Source organism: Trichomycterus rosablanca, chromosome 27 (genome assembly GCF_030014385.1).
Source record: "Trichomycterus rosablanca isolate fTriRos1 chromosome 27, fTriRos1.hap1, whole genome shotgun sequence".
Lineage (NCBI taxonomy): Eukaryota > Metazoa > Chordata > Actinopteri > Siluriformes > Trichomycteridae > Trichomycterus > Trichomycterus rosablanca.
The window spans coordinates 4,183,264-4,207,148 of NC_086014.1; the positions used below are offsets into that span (position 1 = coordinate 4,183,264).

Here is a 23,885-nt window from a genome sequence, read left to right on the forward strand (position 1 = left end):
TGGCTAAAGGATTAGCCCAAGGCAAAGCAATATTGTGGCTTGTAGTTATTGGGTTATTATTCAAGTTGTACCATTAAACGTCCCATTGTGAGGCTTATCCTGGTGGCAACATTGACTGCAACATGAAGAACTTTAAAGAACAGCCTCATCAGGCGGGCAGTTTTCTGCTCAGATCATCATCAACTTCTCAACTGTCAAACTGTTCACACTAACTGCACGTTTGCTTAGTACTGAACTGAAATCCACCACTGTTATACTCCATAATAAGATACAAAATATTTTACTAAACATTACTGAAGAGAATGTATTCTACACTTGTTCTGAGTTACATGAAGCTAATGACAAACAATTTTATACATTAATCTCTGTTTCTCTGTACTTCCCTACCATCGAGCCACGTCTTTCTTTGACCCTGATGGCCAGACCTGTCAGCACCACTCGTTGTTATAGATGACAAACAGCAGAGACCAGCAGCAATAACAGCATGCCAGGTTGAGAACACAACAGTGACTAAAGGAGGTAGGTTTTTCATGCTGCCATAAGGTCCTTTTAAATGCCACTCATCTCATGTCATGCCTAAATATTGCCTCTGGCTGGACTTCTCTCTACCTAGCCACAGTACCAAGAAGACCAGCTGAAGCATGAAGAGATGGAATGTTGTCAGACGTGTGTGGACAAACATACACAGTGTAGAAATAACATACACAGTGGTAACACAGAAGGGAACCTTGTACATTATGATAGAATGTAGGATTTGTGATGCACATTGCTTGTATGATGTGTCTGATGTGTGGACGTGCACCTTAACACAAGCTAAACATAAATATACAAACATACATTCAATAACCTATCTTGCCATGTTAAAAAAAGTAGTGTTGTAATGTCTGTCACTTTCTGGGAACTACCTTCACGTACATTGGTCATCACAGGAAGAAAATAATCTTACTAATGGAAGGCACACGATGGATTGACATCTTGTCTGTGGTGTGTTACTGCATTGTGCCCAGTGATTCCGGGGAAATTGGACCCACCCTGACCAGGATACTAGTGGTATAAAGTTACTCTCACAGCTTGTACTTGCTTGTACAAGACACTGACACTGCCTGATAGTACAGTACAGGCCTTTATATTATAGTTACTTCAGTGTTTTAAGCTGTGTTCACATAAATGATCACAAAATACCTAATTAACTAGGAATTCTATATTAAAACCTTTTAATTATTGAAATGACCATCAAAGTTATTCACAGCTGTAAAACAAACCTGGTGAATGACTGACTCTGTGCTGAATGCTTGGGGAGTCATGTTATGACTAACATAACTAACATGACTGTTAAAAATTAATGGGGTGTGTATAACTAATCAGCCATGTATAATATATGTTTGGAAAAGAAAAGTGGACCATACAAACAGGGTAAGCATAGCCTGAACATGTGTATTAAGAACAAATATTGTATTACTGCCATAAAAATAATTAAAGTCATGGTTGGTGAATAGGCCAAACCACAGGCATTAATATAACAACCACAGTGGAGTCTGTGAGAATTCATGTCCATTCAGTCAAAAGGGCATTTGCTGGGTCAGGCACTGATGTTTATCCCAAAAATGTTCAGTGAGGCTGAGAGAACAGAATGAATGAATGGCATGATGGCCTGTCAAACATCACTAAGAAACACAGTATGCTCGGTGGTTTATCCTGTAGTGCCATCTAGTGGAATTATTTTGACTTACAACATCTACATTTTGGATTTTATTGTTTTGGGACGTTTAAAAAAAGCCAAGCAAAACTTGTCAGTGACAGTGCTGGACCCACTGCAACCCTAGCCAGGGTTAAGTTGTTTTTTTTTTATTTTAAAACAATGCAAAGTCTAATAGTATATATGCACCGACTGGCATTATCTATTTAGCAATTTATTATTAAATATTAATAATACATTGCTAATTTGAAAAAAATTTTATAGCAGTATTTATTTCTGTCAGTGATTCATTATGTTATTTATATTTGCTTATATTAAAATTAAAGATCCAACCACAAAGATTAAATTAGAAAACAAAAAGGCACTTTTATTTTGAGAAAAACATCGAAATTACAAAAAAAGATCTATAACTCATATGTACTCATATGTAGCCCTATCATGCTCAGTGTATGATTTATAGATCAGCTGTTCTAGTCTGTTATGACTTTCCTACCCATTTTCCGGTATATCCTACCTCCTGGACTGTGATTGGCCAATAGGCTGTGTAAATGCGAAAATAGGTGCTGTAATTTATTTAACAGTATTCACAAACAATAAATTATATTATTATATAATTACGGTAGTTATAAAAGATGAGTATAATGCTAACAACTATCTATACCAGCATTCTGATAGTTTCTTATTTTAGAAAAACATCAACGTAACGTGTAAAACTATTAAACAAGACAAACTTATTTGCTATACAGTGTCAGGATGTCTTTCTATGATGATGTATTATGTATTTAATTCTTATTTCGCTGTTTTAATTCCCAGTTTAAGAACTTATTATTAAGAAGATTTGTTTGGAGAATCGATTCCCTGTACGTTGTCATTTAGAGTCGATTCCAATTTCAGGACTCGAACAGTCCGACTCACGAGTCTGATTCATTAGCCACTCTGCGTGTATCGGGCGGGGTTTGTCCGAATACGGGTGGAGAGAGAGAAAGGCTTGGTGGGTTAACCGGACACGTTCATTGTTGCATCAGATCCCGGCGACACAGTAACATGGCAGATCAAGGTAATACTTGTTATAGCCACTGATAGCTCGTTATATTACTGATTATATTTATTACAGATTAAAACATGTAGAATGAATGATTAGAGTTGTTATTGGTTTATGTTGGTATTAGTGCTGCCACTCAGATCTAAGCATTCTCAGCTCTTTAAGGATGCTGTATGTGATTTTTACTTTCACTTGTTGTAATTGACAAAAGCTTAATGGCTTCTATATGGTTTTCTAACGCGTTATAAACAGTGAATATGCCCCTGCTTAAATCTCAGCCTCAGTACCATATGGCTCTGTACATAGGTGCACTACATAGGGTACAAATAATTGTCCTGCACATGTCCAGTTGACACCTTCAGGTTGGTGTCATATGTGTATTACACTACATACAGGGTGTGATGTTGTATTTTTCTGTGTTTATTGCATTGCATTGCATGTCATGTCTGATAGACAGTTTCAAATGTAATACTCTGGTGTACTGCCTCGGGTATTGAATAAACACAGTCTGTTTACTTTCCAAACTGTAAATATGTCCATGCTTAAATTTCTACCTGAATCCCATATGGTGCACTACATATGTCCTGTACATATATGCATGATATCACATCCTGTAGACACCCACTACATAAGTGGACTACATAGGTGCATCATATAGGGTATAAGGTCATTTTTTTGCATACATGTGACATACGTGTCTGATGGACAGTTAAATGTGGGCTAGATAGGTGCACTACATGGGGTCTGAAGAAAAGTCACTCCATATGTAAATGTGATAAAACATTGCATGTACTGTAAAATATGATTTTTGCTATACTAGTATATAAAAGGCTAATAAATAAATCTGCATCATAAAATGTGTTTGAAAATAATTGTAGTTTGCTTAAATACCACAACCAAATGCTGTAGTAAAAGAACAGACAGTTCAGCTTTTAGTTTCATTTAGAGCCTGACATTAAGAACAGTGTACAATAAACTCAGATACGTTGAAGTGATTCGAGAATATAATTATAGCAAGCAGTACACAGTTCTATTTCTGTTATTGCGTGTAATGAAAAGGAGTAATTAATGTACCAGACTAAATTATGATGTATGGATAAGATTATATTATATGTGGATGATCCTGAGATGTTAAAATTATGAAAGTGCTCTAGGAGCACAAACTGGTTCTAGGCTAAAAAACACAAAACATTCTTTACAGCTTAACAACTATCTCTGTTTTAAGATCATTGATCTTTGTCTAGGCCACATACTGATTTTCTATGGGATGTTGAGTCCAGCCCTGATTATTCTGAGCCTTTTTTCCCCTGCTGTCTCTGGATTTGTTTCTGTGTATGTGTCTTCCCAGCCTTTGATTATGGCTTCTTACTGCGTATAAGTGAGGACAGCCGCAGATCAGAGGCTCTGAACGAGTACCTGAGAAGTCGCAGTTACCTGGCCGGCTATGAGCCCTCAGAGGCGGACACAGAAGCGTTTGCTCTTTTTTGCGGTTCCCCTCCTTCGCCGCTGCATGTGCATGCTCAGCGCTGGTACAGGCACATAAGCGCCCTGCAGCCTCAAACCAACGGCCGGGCCTCAGATGCCAGTGAGTAGAGAGGGCGGAAGAGTAGTGCATGTGTAGGAAGCAGTAGGATGTGATGGTGATTTGTGTATCAGTGTTAGGCTGGGTTAGTTTGAGCTTGTTGTGTTTAGGTCTACGATCTGCGATTAAATCCTACTGATACAATCTGATACAAATCTCTAAACACCGGGTGATGAAATAGCATCTTTTAAATGCTGCTTTGTGTTTCCTGTCATCAGTGCTTGTATTTTTAGGGCAGTGGTAGCTCAGTGGTTAGGGTACTGGACTAGTAATCAGATGGTTGCCGGTTCAATCCCCTCTACCATCAAATATCCACTGTTGGGCCCCTGAGAAAGACCCTTAACCCTCAATTGGTTGCATGGTATTCAGTCATAACTGTACGTTGCTTTGGATGAAAGCGTCTGCTAAATTCCATTAACATACATGCTTGTCACATCACATACACACACTATATGGCCAAAACTATGTCGACCTGACCGTTAGCGTGTTAGACCCCCTATTTCAAAACCATGGATTTTGGAGTGTGCCCTTTCAATCAAAAGAGCATATGTAATGTCAGGCACTGGCTTGCAATCATCGTAAGGTTGCGGTCAGGTCTCTGTGTAAGCCACTGCATCTTTTCTACAACATCCTGCAAACCATGCCCATGAACCTTGCACTGGAGCACAGTCAGGAAATGGTTTGTAGCATACACTTTGTTATATAATGGTTTGCAGTCTGATATTTTAAGCACTTTCTTAAGTACTCAAGCACATAAGTCATGGTGTGCCCTGCTCTCTTCATTAACATTTGCATTTATTTATCATTGATGTGTTTGTACTGATATTTGATGCACTTTGTCTTTCAGTAAAAGGAAAGAGGGTACAGCCCCCGTGGTCTCCTCCGAATGGAACTGAACTTCCGAAACTAAAGCTTTACAACAGTCTCACTCGAAGCAAGGTAAGTCACCACCACTAGTCAAATGTTTCGTTTGAATGATTTGTCATTGTTACACCTGCTGACAGTGTGGTTGCTTGTTCGACATTTTTAGGAGGTGTTTGTCCCACAGCATGGAAACAAAGTGCTTTGGTACTGCTGTGGCCCCACAGTCTATGACGCCTCCCACATGGGTCATGCCAGGTAACACCCATCATGGGCATTTTTTTTCACACTTGCTTCTGTGGATTCTTGAAGGCGTGAAAGATTGTTAATTAAGAGCCTTGTTGGAATTGTTTCTACACACTGTGTTCATCCGTTTTCATGGTGGAATGTTCTTGTTCTTTAAGGTCCTACATTTCTTTTGATATTCTTCGAAGAATATTGATGTCCTATTTTAAGTATGACGTCTTCTACTGCATGAACATCACTGACATTGATGACAAAGTAAGAATTAAAATGTTTTTATTACACCATGTTTATCTTTCATACTTATATATTAAACCGAATTTCTCTTTTACTTATCAGTCAAAATTGATTCAAGTCCATCTGTTATAACTGAGTATAGTAATAAAAAAAGTTCTAACAAAAATTGCTTCAGAAATGCAGGATGTAATTATATAGCTTTTCCCAAACGCAGGCTGCTTAGTGACACAAAAAGCTAATTCGAACCTAAATCGATTCTGTAACGTGTTTGCTTTTACCAGGTTCAGTTTGAACGTTTACATCTTTTTGTGTTTCAGATCATTAAAAGAGCCAGACAGAATCACCTGCTGGAGCAGTACAGAGCCAAGAAGCCAAGCGCCTCCCAGATCCTCCAGGATGTCCTGGCTGCAAGAGAGGTGATATAAAATTCATCCCAAAGGTGTTCAGTAAGCTTGAGGTCAGGGTGTAGCCTCTGTACAGGCTACACCAAACGTGGCAAAGCCATGCTGGTGCACAGGTACACAATCATACTGGAAAAGAGAATCTCACATACAAAGTTGGACATTAATTGTCATTTATTTTATAAATCTAATAGCAATGGCTGTGGCCAAAACACCAGAACTCTATACTTAGATGGCCTGTCCATATTGTTTGGCCATATAGTTTATGTAGTTAGGTGTATAAGTACATTTATTTATTACATATACTAGATTTCTTTTGATAAATGCAAAATAAAAAATAAAAAACTCACTTTGTGAATGTTTACATTTAAGTGATGAATGATTTTTGTTGGGTTGTTTTAGCCCTTCAAAGCCAAGCTTGCCGAAACCACAGACCCAGATAAGAAGCAGATGTTTGAGAGACTTGATGCAGCGGTGACCACTGCACTGACTCCTCTACAGGAAGCGATGCAGAGCAAAGCAGAGGAAGCTGCTGTTCACAGCCGTGCTCAGGTGAGACCACAATCTAAGCCTTGTATTTGTTTCTGTATTGAGTAATGGATGTATTGACATGACAGCCAGCGGAAAATGCATCAAATCATTGACAATTTGTCATGATATGATATAATATGAATAATCGTTACCTAACCATGTGAACCATATTTTTAGAGTGACTTTAAATGTAAAAACTAACTGACCAGTTTCTATCAGAACTAAAAGACATGGATGTTTTTTCCTGCTTTGGATTTTATTTGTTTAGGTTTTGTTAGAAGAATCTAAGGATCTTCTGTCTGACTGGTTGGATTCCCAATTTGGCAGCCAAGTTACAGAAAACTCCATATTCTCCCTGTTGCCAAAATTCTGGGAGGCCGAGTATCACAAAGATATGGATGCCCTGAACGTAAGTAAAGCTTTCAATTTTAGCTTATGAAGCAGTATGGTTCATAAAGTGCCTGAATAGGTTTCAGATCTGAATTGGCACTCTGCACTTTTGTGTATTCATTACAGGTTCTTCCTCCAGACGTCCTCACACGTGTCAGTGAATACGTTCCAGAGATCGTAGAGTTTGTCCAAAAAATAGTGGACAATGGATATGGGTTAGTATTATTGCATTCTGCTGAACAGAACGTACTGTGTGTGTGTGTGTGTGTGTGTGTGTGTGTGTGGAATTATTGTTAAATCATTTATTATGTGTTTTCTTTGTGCAGCTACGAGTCTAATGGCTCAGTGTATTTCGACACTGCAAAGTTTGATGCTAACTCAGGGCATTCATATGCCAAACTGGTGCCAGAGGCAGTGGGGGATCAGAAAGCTCTCCAGGAGGGAGAAGGTTGGTTGCTATTTGCTAAACTGATGAAGACTTAATTTAAATCATTGTTAATGATGCTTGAATCTTGTTTCGTAGGAGACCTGAGTATCTCTGCAGACCGACTAAGTGAAAAACGTTCTCAGAATGACTTTGCCCTATGGAAAGCGTCTAAGCCAGGGGAGCCATCCTGGGAATCACCGTGGGGAAAGGTAGATAAACACCTTCAAACGCTTTATTTAATAGCTTTTTACTTTCTTAGAAGAGACAATATTATTTTATGTGGCTGATCACATTCCCTGTCTGTAAAAAAAGGGACGACCTGGATGGCACATTGAGTGTTCAGCCATGGCTGGGTCTATATTGGGCACATCTATGGATATTCATGGAGGAGGATTTGACCTGCGTTTTCCTCATCACGACAATGAACTGGCGCAGTCTGAGGTGCAGATTATCTTTCATATTTTTGGGGTGAAAAAAGGAAAAATAAATTTAAAAAAAGACTCATTCTAAGTTGAACGCCCCTTCTAATAATTGCTTTTAGATCTTCTAAGTTTTATGGTTGTTTCTGTAGGCCTACTTTGACAACGATCACTGGGTGCGCTATTTCTTACACACGGGCCACCTTACTATTGCTGGCTGCAAGATGTCCAAGTCTCTGAAGAACTTCATTACCATCAAAGATGCCCTCGCCAAAAACACAGGTCAGCAGCTCACACACTTAACAGTCTTTTAGACTCAATTTTATAACATGGCATTATTTATTTTATTATTTTATGTTACATCAAGTATACATTATTATTCCATTAATCAGACTGGGTTTTTCCTCCACAGCAAGGCAGCTGCGCCTGGCCTTCCTGATGCACTCATGGAAGGACACGCTGGATTATTCCATTAACACCATGGAGTCTGCCATCCAGTATGAGAAATTCATGAATGTAAGTTCATTTGCTGCAATCGTCTGCAATGTGCAGTGTAAATGGCATTCATTTCCCTCTGTGTGTAACAATGCTAAACATATTTCTCTGTATTGATAGGAGTTCTTCCTAAACGTTAAGGACATCCTGAGGACTCCTACTGATATCACAGGCCAGTATGAGAAATGGGAAGCGGAGGAGATTGAACTAAACAAAAGGTCAGCAGCAGGTCCTTCTGGCTGTGAGATGGTGTAGCTTAGTATATTTTTTATTTATATCAGTGTTTCGGACTAAATTTAGTACAGTTTGGGGTGCTCTGGTGACGCTACAGTAAAACACACTAGCCCAACAGTACTGAGATCCCAAGCTTTTGAGTTTAAATGTCATATTTCCATGTTATTAAAATCCTTCACAATGACTCATCTCACAAAATAAATGTACAGCACAAACAGCTTATATATTGTTTGCGTTTGCCATGTAGTTTCTATGAGAAGAAAGAAGCCATTCACGAGGCTCTGTGTGACAATATCGACACACGTTCCGTGCTGGAGGAGATGAGGGCACTGGTGGGTCAGAGCAATACCTATGTGGCTGCCAGAAAGAGTGCAAAACTTTTGCCCAACCGTATGCTGCTCCAGAGCATTGCTCACTACCTCACTGACATGTTCAAGGTGAGCTCTACCTGATACAAATCATGAGAACATTAAAGATACAAAGCAAATGAAATAGAAGTTTTTCACTAGTGCGCTCAGACTTTTGACCCTACTGTAGCTGATTTGATCTAGTGCCATTCATGAAACCTATAACCTAATAAAATAATAAATATGATCATTTGTGTACGAAGGCTCTTCTATTTGTGTCAAATAATAGAACTGAATTCCTTATGGCCTTTTTAACAGACGTTTGGGGCAATCGAGGGAACAGAACCTATTGGATTTCCTGTTGGAAGAAATGACCAGAATGTTGATGTAAGTAAAAGTAGTCGGTTTAACTTGTTGTTACTGTAGGAGTTCATCTTCAGTTTATAGTTTATTTGTGTTTAATGTGTGCTTGTATTTGTGTCATATAGCTGGAGACTACCGTCATGCCTTATTTGAACGTATTATCAGAGTTCAGAGAAAGTGTTCGAAAAATCGCAAGGGAACATAAAGGTACATTTAATTTCCCTGTGATAATGACACACCCAGATAAAACGTTCGAGCAACAGTGTAAGGACTTGTTTTGTTGACAGTGACCGAGGTGCTCCAGCTGTGTGATGCAGTAAGGGATGACATTTTACCAGAGCTTGGAGTCCGACTAGAAGATCACGAAGGTATACCCGTTCAATTTACCAGTATATAAGACAATGATATAATATCGAGCAGGTTTCCTGCAAAATAGCACCATTTATTTCCCTCGTCAGCTTAGCCATCCCTTCATCCATCATTGCTCGGTTTTGATTTCTTTTATTTGTGCTATTTGCATTGTCTTAATCTTACCTGATGTCTGTGTTGTGAATCTGTAAAGGGCTTCGTACTGTGGTGAAGCTAGTGGACAAAGAGACGCTTCTGAAGGAGAAGGAGGAGAAAAAGAAGGTCGTTACCTTTGTTTGTTCAGCGTTTGGAATTTACACTACTAATGACTGCATGCTGCATATTTTGCTTAATAAAGTAACCAGACTAAATTATACTGTAGCTACACAGAAACAGCTGTAGATTTTAGACATGTGCAACATAGCATTAAAAAAAGAGAAATGCTGAGACCAGTAATGCAATTTTTTGCCAAATTTATTTAACTGATAACCAACAAGCTTATAGCATCCTGTTCATGTATAAAACTTATAACTGAGCAAACCTATCGGCACATTTTAATTTATTTTATTATTATTTTTACTACGGCTTTAACCTGGTCATTGATTGGTTGAGTCTTTGATGACATGTCTGCAGAATGAGACTCAGGCCAGTTTAAAATGCAGTTTGCTTGTGTAATATTGTGTCAGATATTCTGATTTTCATTGTTTTTCTTCTTTTAAATAGTTGGAGGAGGAAAAGAAAAAGAAGAAAGAGGAGGCAGCCAGAAAGAAACAGGAACAAGAGGTAAAAAACCTGAACCTTGTTCACCTGCTTCATTTTTGTGTGGTGAGGTGCTGTAGATCCGGCACATCCCGGAAACTCTGGGCACAGGTCAGGTATGCGCAAGGTGCCAGTCCATCACCGGGCAGCACCAGCACCAAACCTTCTGATTACTAGTCTAGTTCCTTAACCACTTTGCCTCAGGTGGTGAGTTTATATTTTGATTGTAGGCTTCTCATCCAAACGACTCATTTTTGTTGGTTCTTCTTCTCTATCTTACAGATGGCCAAACTGGCCAAGATGAGGATTCCACCTAATGAGATGTTCCGCTCAGAAACGGACAAGTATTCCAGCTTTGATGATACGGTAGCGCATCTCTTTTTTAATTTTACAAGCATTAATGTTTTCAGGAATTAATGTGCTACTTGATTCATTCACATTTGCAATGAATTATGAATTACAATTATTATACAATTTAAGCATTTGAGGTTTAGGGCCTTTTTCATCAGCCCAGCAGTAAGAACCTGGTAGTAGTGAGGCTTGAACTGGCAGTACTTTAACCACCGAGCTAACACTGCCATATAAATCAGGATTTTTCAAACTCTACTTTTAAGGTAAATCTGTTAAAATATTTCTATCTATGTTTGTATGCACAGGGTTTCCCAACACATGACGTAGAAGGGAAGGAGCTGAGCAAGGGGCAGGCCAAAAAGCTTCGCAAGCTTTACGAAGCACAGGAAAAGCTGTACAATGAGTACCTCCAGACTTCCCAGAACGGAAGTTGAGAATGCTTGGAGTTCAAATCTGTTAGGGCCTGCAATCCGCCCATACTGTCTGTGCTGCTTTTGTCTTGTTGTCAAGTGTATACCAGCGATGCTTACAGTTTTCATGTGTGGGTCCTTGTGCTAAGCCTGGACACTGTGCACATTATCTTATGTACATGACGCTGATAGGAAATCAGGGGTGTTTACGTGTTAGAGCTTTAAACATTGCTTCAGAGACAGGAACACATTACTGTAAAACGTCTAAGCTTTGTTTAGAAGCTGAAGAACAGTAAGCATCTGGGATTGCTGTCTTTTTCTAATATTGAAGGTTTTTTAATCTAGTCTGTGAAGGGTATTTGCAATTGTGGGGTGTAGGGGAAATAAAGATTTGTCACTAAAGCATTGTTTACAGTACCAATAACATGATGACTAATGTAACGAGCACAGTGACACGTATGATTGATTCATTTTTACTCAAATGTTGTACTCATCATCGAGAACGTTAAACAAAAGTTGGAAAGATTTTGAGGAGCTAAAAAAAACTACATAGGATTTTGATAGTTCATTTAAAATACTGTATGTTGTCAATTTCTGTGGAACTTTAATTAATACAAAACATGTGGATCTTTAAATAAATCCTACTTATTAAATTAAAGGTATTTTAGTGTTTCTTTTATATTTTGTTTATGCATTTTCTCCCTTTTAGCGCAGGCAGAAGGCTAGCCCGTCTGGTTTAATCTCACAGAAAATTAGAAAACACATTTTGTGGTAAATGTTATATAAAATTAATCAAGTTCTAGATTTAAAATCTGCAAATATCAGAAATCAATGCAAAGTTGAAGTGGTTTCCTCAGCTGCTTAGGGATGAGGATACTGGGTTATAACTTTGCAGTGTTAAGGCATTTCACATCATCAGGGGAAACATCAATAGAATGATTTAATCACATCAACTATGAAACTAAATCAGAATGTTTTAACAAGACATCAGACCCAAAGGTTAAACCAAAAATAGCTTAAAATGGGGAGTAAATACTTTTTCCTCCACTTGAATTAATCATTTGAATGAATGAATTTCCCGGTTGCTACCGTTAGGGGTCGCTACAGTTTATCATTTTGCATATTTCTATTTACATTTATTATTCTGTGGATTAAGGATTTAATTAAACAGTTGTCTGATCCTAATTGAGACTGAAATGCAGAATACATACCATTAAAATGATTTTTTAAAAAGTGTTCAGTAATCTTTCATTTCATCTGGTGCTACTTGCTTTCATTGCTTTTACACACCCAAACTTTGCATGGTTTTGCAAGGTGAGAGGAAACCTGTGCAGACACGAGAAGAACATGCAAAACTACTCATCGATGGTGATTAAAGGCGAAGTGATATTTGTGATCTTAACGCCACTGAACACCAGGATGAATTGGAAGGTAGATTGCGAGCCATGTCTTTTTATTAAACCGTGCCTGACGTTATAAATGATCTATGTGTGACAGTATACAGTAAGGGTTAAGGGCCTTGCTCAAGGGCCCGAAAGTGGCAACCTGGCAGCGGTCGGGATTGAACCGGCAACCTTCTGATTACTAGACCAGTACCTTTACACTAAGTTACAAGGACTTTCTGTTCTCTATGGGTACATATTTCTAAACAACATCTTCTGGAAATCCTCGCCAGAAGAGTGGAGACTGTTAAAGCCGGAAATGTGTCACTTTAAAGCACGTGGTTTGTGGTCAGGAGTCCACATTCTATTTTCCTTAAGATTTACTATATTGTTTTTGTGGTATCGGCTCCTTTTAATTATACTGAAAGCTACAACCAGCCAATACATTCACCTAATCTGGGCTTAGCTCCCTACACCCTTATATGAGTGGGTTTCGCACCCTAGTTAGTGCCCTGTGGGATTTAAAGGAACACATTTGGAACAAAGCCATTTTTGTTCCCTTGTGCAGGCTCTTTAAAACTGAATGGGCGTGTTTCTTTCCACTTTCTAGCCGGAGCTGGAAGTTGGAGGAGTGTGTGGAGTGTGTTCATGTTTCTTCCAGACACAGTGAAGCTCTAAACTTAGTTTTTTTTATATAAATGAACTTGAGTTTATTTAGACTTTCTGACAGGACGTTTATGGATTCGTGTTGAATTCTCCGGAGCGTTTTGAGGGCTCAGAAATGACCATGTTAACCTGCAGGGTTCAGTTTCTTGAGGATACGGATCCGTTCGTGTGTACTAACTTCCCTGAACCTCGCAGACCTCCTCAGTACGACTTTAATGAGCATTTACCTCTCATAGAGCAGATAGCAGGAGTCCACAAACTTCTCCAGGCTCCGTTAAAGGTAAGTTCTCTCTCTCTGTTTCATGCAGCTGACCACTGAAGGTGTGTGGAAGCCTGTTAAGTTGAGGTCAGTTCAGTTGTTTTGTGATGAAAATGGGTTCAAACGTTTGTTTGTGTTGCTATTTGTATATTATAAGCTTCCTTTTTGACCGTGTATAAAAATATAATACATGTTTTGCCATTAAATGACACATATTTGTCATTAAAACCCAAATAAATAAATACATTGACAGTGTATGGATGGACATGAACCTGGTAGCAGGTTTGTTTGGAAGCTCTAAATGAAGCTAGTGACTGGTTGGTTGTGAAGAAACTATCTGACCTATTTCCAAATATAATTTTATAATATTATTACCAATTTTAATTTTAATACATGTCCCTGTAGTGTTAAATTAATAACTGCTTTAACAGTAGGGGCACCAGCAAAACTTCAGCTATCTGACTGGTCCATATACTGCCATACTACCACCACAGTGCTCTTCCAAAAATGTTCCTTTGACCCCTTTTTGTCCCAGGCTCATAGAATCCCCTCTAACAGCACCATAACAAGCTTACTTTTTTAGGTAGAATAATTCAGAGTATAACGTAAATTTATTTTGTCCAGTAACCCTATTTTATGTGCTCTAAATGTCCATGACCCCACCACTACCCCACTCTGCACCCCAATTATTTGAACAGTGTGTGCTACTGTAAACTAGTGCATATTTTACAGAATGTTCTTTAAGTCATAATATTTATTGTTGTTTATTAGTGTTTTAACATCATGTTTTACACTTTGTTTACATCCATAACAGGACAGGTAGTTACAGGTTACATTACACATGATTCATCAGTTCAAGTTCAATGTCAAACACGTCACAGGCAGTTTTGTATCTCCAGTTCACCTAACTCGCATGTCTTTGGACTGTGGGAAAGAATCGGAGCTCCTGGAGGAAACCCGAACATGAGGAGAACGTGCAAACTACACACAGAAAGGAATGAACCCAGGACCTTCTCGCTGTGAGGCGACAAACCTACCCACTGTATTATTTAAAGAATAAGAGTGACATTCGTAACCAGCAAATGCAGGACAAGGTGCATTAAACACATGATTTCATGTAGCTGGTGTTGTCTTGATTTTGTGATGGCTCCACACTGAGCCCTTAAAAGCTCAATTAAAAAGGAGGGAGGTCAGAGGTTACTCACTGCTTCTGCACTTACACCCTCCTTTGGCTGACGGCAAAGAAACAAACTTTACATATTTTAGTTTGCTGATTTACAAAAGTACAACCAGGTACTAGTTTAATTTGATTCTTTAACACCAAACCCAAACAAACGTCAGACATGTGACAGAGAAACAGTGACCAGAAAAAAAGTTAGTGCACGTCCATTTGATTAGGGAACGTTCAGTGTATATGATGATATTATAATCGAATGGTTAACACCCTTTTGTTCTTATTTACATTAGATTTCTCACGTCATATAAGGTAAATAAGTCACATTTATTCACATACATCAGCACCGGACTAACATTCATAAGTCATCTTTGTCTTTACCAGTCTTAAGGGTTTCCATCAGGTCTTTATCAGTGTGGATACTTTTCCCGTTCTGTTTGACTTCAGCAAAGTAGCCTACATAAAGTTACATACTTTGTATGAAGCATACACAAGTGTGTGTGTGTGGACTTAATCCCTGAGGAAAGGGTGGGATCTGTAAGCAGAAGATAAGAGCGGCAGGAACGGCCTCCTCAGCGATCCTCATTATTACAGTAAACTATGAAACGTGGCAGTGTCAGTGTAGGACAGGAGTTTGATAAGACTGAAGAATTCTCTTCAGATGGAGATCCTATCATTCCTGCCTCAGAGATTATTATGGCTTCTGTTTAGGTTGGCATTTGTGGTCCATACAAGTTGGCATTTTTTCTAAGTGACGATACAAATGGCCTTTATGTAGTATTTTTGGTACGTCTTTACTCTGTACACTGTACCAAGTGTAATAGCACACCACATGCTGGGGCATTCCTGTGTTATGGATGTAACAGTTGAACTTGGCATTTAATTGGCTGCACAATGTCGGGATCAGTGCGACCATTCAGATAAGTTGTTGGATTTTTTAAGACGACTGCAAATGACTTATTATGTGAAATATTCATTTACATAGTACAGATGCATAGCAGTAGTCAGCTTGATGAGTGTGACCATATTTGACATACACACTCACTCCAATGCTATTTAATGAATAGAAGTTTGTTTCAAAATGTGCTCTTATGAATGTTTAACGACGTCACTGAAGTTTTTCGTTTCTTCTTCTCAGTTAGAGGAATGTGCGCTACAGGTGGCTCCGAATGGAAACTACCTGGATCTGGATTCCTCGCTGGTGGAGCAGAAGGACGATCTGGAGCAGTTCTATGATGATATAGCGTAAGGATTAAGTCTTATACTGCCTAGTTTTTGAAACAGCTGATACACCCTGGACAGGGCACCACACACAGACACACCTAGTGGCAATTTAGAGTATCCAAACAACCTTTTGCATGTGGGGAAGACAGGAAGTTCCCGGAGGAAACCCTCACAGACAGGGAAGAACATGCAAATCTCAGCACAGACAATTGTCCTATTCTGTTAGCGGTGCCCATGTGCAGTCCTAAGAACTTTTAATTCAAGTTTGATTTAATGTTTGCAGTTTTTACTTATTCATTAATATGTCAACATCAACGTGAAACAGTTGCATTGCAAGGTCTTGTGATGGACAGAATAGACGAATTATTACCATGGTACTGTTGATGTACAGCAAACACAGTGTTCCACACACTCGTTCATTCATACTTTCCTGTTAAGAGGGAAGTGAGCGTGACTGGACCACATGAGTCACGTTTGTGTGGGTAACATGTTAAACATGTTAAAACTAATGGTGGTACTGTTTTTCCAAGAAGGTTTCCTATGACTTAATGAGAAACTTGGTAATTTGGTCATGGTGACAAGACGTTGTGTCTTTCAGGCCAAGTGTAAAATGTATTTGCTAATAAATCATTGCTTGGAAACAGACTTTAGTTGACCTTGGTAGTCTGGTAGTTTTGTTGTGTTTGTTTTTTCTCCTGGATTTTCCCCTCTTTATCTCCCAATCTAGTCATTTCCAATTCTATTCTAGATGTACTACTTGCACAACCCACAATCCACGCGCCACCCGAGCATTGCACCGCCCGAGCACCCATGTATAAATAAACATCCTGTAAATATGCCATTTGCATGGTATGCTGCCTGTCCTCCTGACATTCCATACAACAGGTTTTACCTGCTCAAATCTGCTTTAGCTGTTCGTCACAGAAAGATGTGAATGTTATTTCAAAAACAGAACTTTGAATTACATTATATTTTCAGCAAGATATGCTTGTAATAAAGCGGAATATTTCTTTAGGCATTTTCCTATGCTACCCATGCACGATACTATGGTTAAACCGAACAACATTTAATTTAATTGTGTCTAAAAACATCCCATATTATGAGAACAGCGTGACAGCTAGCAGTCATTAGACTCTCTGCTTGAGTGATTCATGAAAAAATGCCCTGGCAATAAACAACAATACTTTAATAAACTAAGCCACTTTCTGAATACTGGCTTAGTGGTTGGTTTATTCATTGGTCTTTTTTTCATTAATGTGTGTAGATGTTTTTTATTAATGTTATACAACCTTAACTGCTATTTATAATAGCAGTTATAAATGTCAGTAATGTCACACTTACCCTAAGGTCTCACAAACGAATGTATAGTTCAGTCACAGATCCTCAATTAGATCTTTTAATGTTTTCCAGTCATTTTCAGATTTTTCTCCTTAATTTAGACATTCCCAATTCCAACCCATAAATGAATCTCAAAAGCTCAGGTGTCCCAGCGGTATTACACTAGCTTAGCACTGCTGAGATCCGAAATTGACATGGACATGATGCACGAGAGCTTACAGACACCCGGAATTGGCATTGTATCACCAACAGAAGCCTCACTCAAAGTCATTTTGCTTTTGGATATGGGCTGACCCGGTATCTGGAATGCTTTTTATCTTAAAGTGCTTGAACACTTGGTTTTAAATGGTAAAATGTGACTTCAGTTCTGTGTGTAAATGCTGTGACGAATTTGATCCAATAAACAAATCTGATCATAGTCAGCAAGCTACTTAATTTATAATTCATGTGTTTGGGTTTAGGAGGATAGAACTCTCAAATGAGTACTGTGGTTAGTGCACAGGAAGTAGTAAAGTTAAATGTTCCTTCAGGAATCTCTGAAAATACATATAACTTGGTTTATTTTGCTTAAGTAAGCTTTGCAGGGTTAGTTCTATTTCCTCCTGCATTCTCTAGCTCTGTTTATCAATTATCTTCCAGCCTACTCAATATCTATACAATACACTCAAATCCTAAAGGCCCACTTTGCTGTGAATCCCATTCTTGTTTTTCAGTGTAAATGCTGATGTGTGCACAAGCTAAGCAGGACGAGAATCAGATTTGAGTGTGTCCGGGCAACAAAGACACTTTCTCTTCTGGCTGCATGTGTGTGCTCTTTTTGTAGAGACGCTGCCTGTATGATTAACATAAACCACTGAAATCCACGTCTTCATTTTCTGCTAAGAATGGGAGGGACAGCGACCACATTGTTTTGCTGAATAAGCAAAAAAAGGAAACAAAGTGAAAATTAAAGAACAGGAAAAGATTCCACAGTGCACATTGGCATAATAGGAAGACTCTTTATAGTTGAGGAAACCTTGAGCTAAATTAGTCATTTGGTTTGTTAGTGAGCTGGGACACAAATCCTTAATGTGCTCTTAATATGTCTGGTTTGGAATGATGTCATTTCGAACTTTGGACAGTTTTTTTTACTGATGACTATATGAAGCTTGTTCCTATTACCTAATAGCTGTGTGCTGACGCCAGCCACATAAATGATGGTAATGGAATATTTGAAATATGTGCCTTCTAATGAAAATAATCTGGTATGTGGACCAGATCCACTATGGTGTATAAAATACACTAAGACTCTAAGAGTATTTTATTATTTTTTAATTGCAAGGTTAAAGAACCTAGTGTTTGTGTCGACCAGCCACATGGTACACCTTTAAGAAAGCCATAAAGTGCTCTGATTTTAGCTGCTGACACTTGCTCGGCATAGTTTCCATGTCTGTACTATAATTCCAATCATCCTGACTTTCCATATCCTAATCCCCACTGGCCTCCTTCACTGTGTGCCTATGTGGAATAGTCATGGCTGAACTATTGAATACCTTCAGCCCTCCCCATTAACACTTAAATACTTCTGAACGTCTGCATCCAGACTGAGAGTGTTTCACAGGGCTCAAGTTAGTGCTGACATGAGCACTGAATGTGCTCAGTACCCTCACCAAAGTATTTTGGTTACCAAATTACCCTCAAATGACAACTTGCTCATTCTGCTGGCATGACCTGATGTTTTTGTCTCTGTTTGCAGTGTCGGTAAAAAGCCCATCTTGATCCTTCGAACCCAGCTGTCAGTACGTGTCCACTCTATCCTAGGTAAGAATCTTTCACCCTCATTTCACATTCTGATACCGTCTGCTGCCGGCATATTCCACTCAGTTCTGCCTTTTTTAAGTAGTTCCTATGGGATTGTGGGGGGAAAAAACAACAACAACTTTGGCTGCAAGGTATTTGGTGGCAAGGAGATCATGTTACACATATTTTGGACTGGAGAAGAAAGGTCGTCATTGTCTCAAATGTCTCATTACTCAGACTGGGAAAGTAAAACCTATGGAAATTGAGAAGGTGATTAACCAATAGGATTGTGTTAAAAAAAAAAAGGTCCTCATTTCATGTGAATTGTTCAGATTCGGAAACGAATAGCTGGGATTTTATTAGGTGTACAAGTTTTTTTTTTACCCGCAGAAAAAGATAACCTGTGTATTTTGGTGTCAAGACCCATTGACTGAATACCAGTGCTGAATGAAATAAAGCAGCAGGCTGTAAACACGTGGAAAATGATCACAAATCAGCCCAAAAATCCCTTCTACCCATTAATCTCACATTAAAGCAACCGTAGTGTTAACATAGACTCCACAGAGCAAAATGTTCCTTTATATCCACATACATGTGCAACAGCTCGAACACCTTTCATAGTCCAAGTGTAGCTACTTTAAAATAATGATTCGTAATGAATCTTCAGTAACTGTTTTATCTTTGTCAGGGTTGCAGTGATGATACATCTGATCCCTGAAACACTTGCTGCAAGGCAGGAATACAACCTGGACAGACTTCCAGTCCACTAAATCTCACCACACGCTTACAGTCACATCTGACTTGCCTCAAAACTATAAAAGTTCCAACCTAGAATGATGGCTCTTTTGCCCTCTGCACATTAAAACTGATTCACATGACTTCTTACTCTAAGAATTAAGCAATGAGACGCGTACTATTCTCTTGCGCAGTACTAAGAATACGGTAAAGAATGATTCATCTGTTTTGTAAACCAGGCCCTACTGATGTAACTTTTTTTCGAAAACTTAAAATTGGTTTTGCAGATTTGACCCTATAAGGGAATGCAGAAATGTGAGTGTGGCTTAAGCAGAAACTGCTCTTATTTAGGGTGAATTGTTTTTAATTTGATTTTGATTAGTCCAGTTAAGCAGGCACAGTTTAATCTTCAGAAAACATGACAGTAGGTAAAACTAATATGTACATTTCGCATAGTTAGTATTAAGTGTATGATGGATTATTGAAGTTGACATGTCATTGCTGTCATTTTGTAAAACCTAGATATATTTTAGTGCCACTGTGTGTTGGCGTAGAATCTCAACCACTGATGCCATGACTGTGTGGCATCTCGGTGTTAAATGTATCACTCCCTGCAGATTTCTTCAGATTGTCCATGAGTAGAGGGTGACCTTGTGTCGTGTTGGTTCATGTGTTTTTTTTTAAGCAGCACTTTGGCAGCTGGCATGTTGGGGCTTGTTTCCTTTTGCAATAATCATCTAAAAGAAAGAAAATGCCATGATTTGGGAGGGGCATTGATGCAGGTATTATAGGTTTTAAAACGTTCAATGCATGACTGTATACGATCCATTTATAGTGGATTTGGGTTTGGTGACTTGTTTAACAGCATATCTAGAACAGTTTTCAGCCTTCAGCTGTAATGTAGCACTGGCTGCAACTCTTCATCATAAATACTTTTCTCTTGATGGTAACGATATTAATAGTCCATTATTTCATAGCTTGTTACTCATGGCGTCAAGCAAACCAGACAGGCTTAGGATCAGGTCACATAGTCTTGGTGAATGTGTGTGCCTCTAAAGGGCATTTGCTTTGGAACCTCTGATCACTTAGTAGTAGTTTGACATGTTTCTGTGTGGTGTATGTGCTGCTTAAATCCAAGTTTGATCCATGCCTTGTATACAGTCTGGACTGGCGTTTGGGTGCTCCAGAGTTTGGTTAATTTTACAATGAACCGACTTCTGTACATTTCCCCAAGTTGCAAATGTATGCTCTGGATTGGGACATAATCCTGGCCTTGTTATCACTTTACGTGTAGTATTTTGCTCTCTCTGTGTGCCTCTTACACTTTCTGTTTGGGAGGCTTTGAGTCTTTTGTGAGCGCCGGAATGCAAATAAAGACTTGAGTACATGTACTGTTTTCAGCCCTGTTTGTAAGCTGTTATTTGCTGATGTTGATTAGGGAATAATTGAAACTGCTGCTAAAGTGAAAGCATGTTCTTGTCTAATGACATCCTTCTCAAGGCACGACATACCTGGACCAGTACCTCATCATTAGACCAGATTTTTTAATGAGGAATCCACCCGCACTTGTTAGACTGATCTCATTTTTCTTAATGGCCTTTCTGACTGGCATGCTGCTTAGTGTGACCTAAATGATCTTATTTATAGTAAGCTCTAACACCCTCAGGTTTACTCCTCCCTTTAATACGTATTAAATAATTATGTGGTCACACCACAATGGGTGTTTCACCACACCCATTGACAACAAGTATATATAATCAGTTTTTTTAAATAAATAATATGATATAAAAACAGTGCTAACAGTGTATGAAAGGCTAAGTTTTAGATTTAGTTTTAGTATCACTGGCCCCATCCACAAAGAAATGGTTTAAAGAGTTTGGAACTCCAGAGTTTTGGACTTTTTTGTCCAGCATCATCATCATTATCTCAGACGTACTCCAGAATCATGTTGAAAGTGTTCTAAAAGTGTTTTGCTATATTAATCTTCATAGTATTGGAATAGTATGTCCAATGTAGGTTTATGGCTCTATGGTGTACCTGTCTGATTAGAATGCCTTATGATGGCATAGTAAATGATTACACGACTCTCCTCAAACACTCAGAGGGTTTACTAATAGTCTACAGTATCTATTTTTAAGATTTACACCATTCTAATGGCAGTAGGTCATACATTATGATATGTGTCATATTTTCTTGTTGCTTTTATCACAGCACTTAGCAATGTCATGTTATCCTTGTAATTTCTGTGCTGTTTCCCATATACACATTAGTCTACTCACAACAATCAGCTCTGTGTTCAGATTCTCCTCATTATCAGTGCTCTGATCTACTGATTGATCTTGCCACCCAGACTGCTGACTTGTTGCTTGGTCTTGGGCTCCAGACAACTTCCTGTCTCAGATCAGCGACTTCCTTCCCAGGACATGCTATGACCAGGCATTCCAAAAAATATTCATTGATTTTATATAAGCTGTAATGCTGACACCCTTAACAAAACATAATAGCAAGATATTCCGGTCTACATTTGGCATTTTTGATATTATGATGGTTTTTTCCCGTGTTTGAAAAAGTGTGGCCTGTTGTAACCACACTGCTTGCAAATTCATGTTCTATAACACACACACTTAAAGTCTGTTTTTTTTTTTCCAGTTGCTTGAAGTGACACACTACTAGGTTTTAGATCAATAGGGTAAAAAATACTGGATTGTAATATTGAACCAAAGTAAAAATTTAATTGGGATTGTAGACTTTTTGACACATTAGAAATGTTACTACATGTACAGCTTGTCAATAATTGTATTATTTTTATACTTTTTAATTGCTCAGCTGAATCTAAGTATATGTAGCATCCTTGAAATATTTATCCTATCTAAACAGTTTATTGAAAACTAATAACAGGTAGCATAGCTGATGTCTATCCTCTAATTTGTTGCACAAACCATGGAACTATTGCACAATGTGCAGTTAATTCTGCTTGCTGCCTCTGTGCGATAAGAGGCTATTTTGACTGTTGGTGACTCAAAAGTTTGTGTTCATTCAGACAGGAAACATTACTCATCCGAGATGCTGAACTGCAGAGTTTAAATGTGGATGAACCGGTTTCTGTTTACTGTGAAACACTGGACGCAAGGCAGGAATACCCTGGAGAGGGCACCAGTCCACCACAGGCAAATAACCCCTAAAAAAATAATCAAACCTTGCCAAAAATGACACCCAACCAACTGATAGCACCTCTGAGATTCAAACCTAGCTTTCAGGGGTGGTGGACTTGCATAAAAGAAGCGCCTCATTGCTGGTCTGCACGGTATACTTGCACACACCATAAAAAAGCACAAAAATACATTCTGCACCTTTATTATTTTGATTATTTTTAATTTATCATTAAATCATTTATTTCTTACAATGAACATGTTGTTTTTGGATTTGTACTTTCATGTTACATAATAGCATCAACTGTATTTTAACTGCTCTTGATAAATAATAAATGCAACACAGATGCTTGCCCTTTACCTCACTGTTTTCTTACATTCGTAAATTACTAGTTTTCTAAGCTAAAGGTACTAAAACATTCCCTCAGCATTACTAGTGTATGTGGTAAGTCTACAGGCAGCAAGGCAATAAACCTTCCCTTTTTGTGGCGAAGCAGGTCCCATGATCTGTATCCTGTTATATAAGGGTAGAAAACATGATATTAATTATGATATAATTATGTAATTATGACTTTCTTCCACCTAGCCTAGCAGGCCTTAATTGGGCTGGCAGACGTTAGCTTTGCGCTCAGTTGTTGATATGCTGTTAATTATGACTTATTCATGCCAGAGTATTTGTTTGCTGATTTAATGCATTATTGACAAGAGGCTTTATCCCGCAGTGGAGCTGCATGTTTAGAGGCAGCATTGTTGAATATAAACACGTCTTCTCCTAGGAGACCACACATTCAGGGGTGGGGTTCAACAACAGAGCCCATAGTTAATGCTGGAGCATTTCACACATTTAAGATTTACTGTGTGTGAGTGACCATCTAATCGTAGAAACTAGAGAGTAATCTTGTAAACCCCATGTTTCCCTGTCTTGAAGGTACATGAGGTCATATTTTGGCAATAGGAGTTACAAGGTAAACTGTGGCAGTGTATTGTATTTTCTCCTGCAACTGTGGTATGTTAAGCCGCAAGTCATTTAGTGCTTTTGTTTG

At 38.6% G+C, this 23,885-nt stretch overlaps 2 protein-coding genes across 7 annotated transcripts in view; both read left to right on the forward strand.

Annotated features, from left to right (window-relative positions):
* The first annotated feature begins 64 nt into the window (after positions 1-64).
* cars1 (cysteinyl-tRNA synthetase 1) lies at positions 65-11,771 on the forward strand. Of its 4 annotated transcripts, none has more exons than XM_062989756.1 (23): positions 65-519; positions 2,591-2,753; positions 5,168-5,259; positions 5,351-5,439; positions 5,586-5,682; positions 5,979-6,077; positions 6,465-6,614; positions 6,862-7,002; positions 7,110-7,198; positions 7,310-7,431; positions 7,507-7,619; positions 7,723-7,851; positions 7,982-8,111; positions 8,242-8,345; positions 8,445-8,542; positions 8,806-8,995; positions 9,224-9,292; positions 9,394-9,475; positions 9,556-9,636; positions 9,831-9,898; positions 10,340-10,399; positions 10,658-10,741; positions 11,032-11,771. In XM_062989756.1, exons 2-23 carry the CDS (start codon positions 2,741-2,743, stop codon positions 11,158-11,160), a joined length of 2,229 nt encoding a protein of 742 aa, XP_062845826.1. In that variant the 5' UTR covers positions 65-519; positions 2,591-2,740; the 3' UTR covers positions 11,161-11,771. The 4 variants fall into 4 exon arrangements, with proteins under 4 accessions (XP_062845826.1, XP_062845827.1, XP_062845829.1 ...); XM_062989757.1 differs by lacking the exon at positions 2,591-2,753 and adding an exon at positions 4,087-4,323 and having other exon boundaries at positions 420-519; XM_062989759.1 differs by lacking the exons at positions 65-519; positions 2,591-2,753 and adding an exon at positions 4,983-4,999.
* Positions 11,772-13,141: 1,370 nt separating this feature from the next.
* Positions 13,142-23,885, forward strand: part of fhod1 (formin homology 2 domain containing 1) — a 33,666-nt gene continuing 22,922 nt past the window's right edge. For all 3 annotated transcript variants that reach the window (XM_062989698.1, XM_062989699.1, XM_062989700.1), the window contains exons 1-3: positions 13,142-13,464; positions 15,756-15,862; positions 18,915-18,979. In XM_062989698.1, coding sequence (XP_062845768.1) covers positions 13,300-13,464; positions 15,756-15,862; positions 18,915-18,979 — 337 coding nt within the window. In that variant the 5' untranslated portion in view covers positions 13,142-13,299. The remainder of the gene's footprint in view (positions 13,465-15,755; positions 15,863-18,914; positions 18,980-23,885) is intronic.

What these genes read in the sequence shown, in the direction of transcription:
- cars1 (XM_062989756.1), top strand. An exon ending in GAGATTGAACTAAACAAAAG is followed by an intron (nt 8,543 to 8,805) that starts GTCAGCAGCAGG and finishes TTTGCCATGTAG; the next exon opens with TTTCTATGAGAAGAAAGAAG. An exon ending in AGAAGGAGGAGAAAAAGAAG is followed by an intron (nt 9,899 to 10,339) that starts GTCGTTACCTTT and finishes TCTTTTAAATAG; the next exon opens with TTGGAGGAGGAAAAGAAAAA.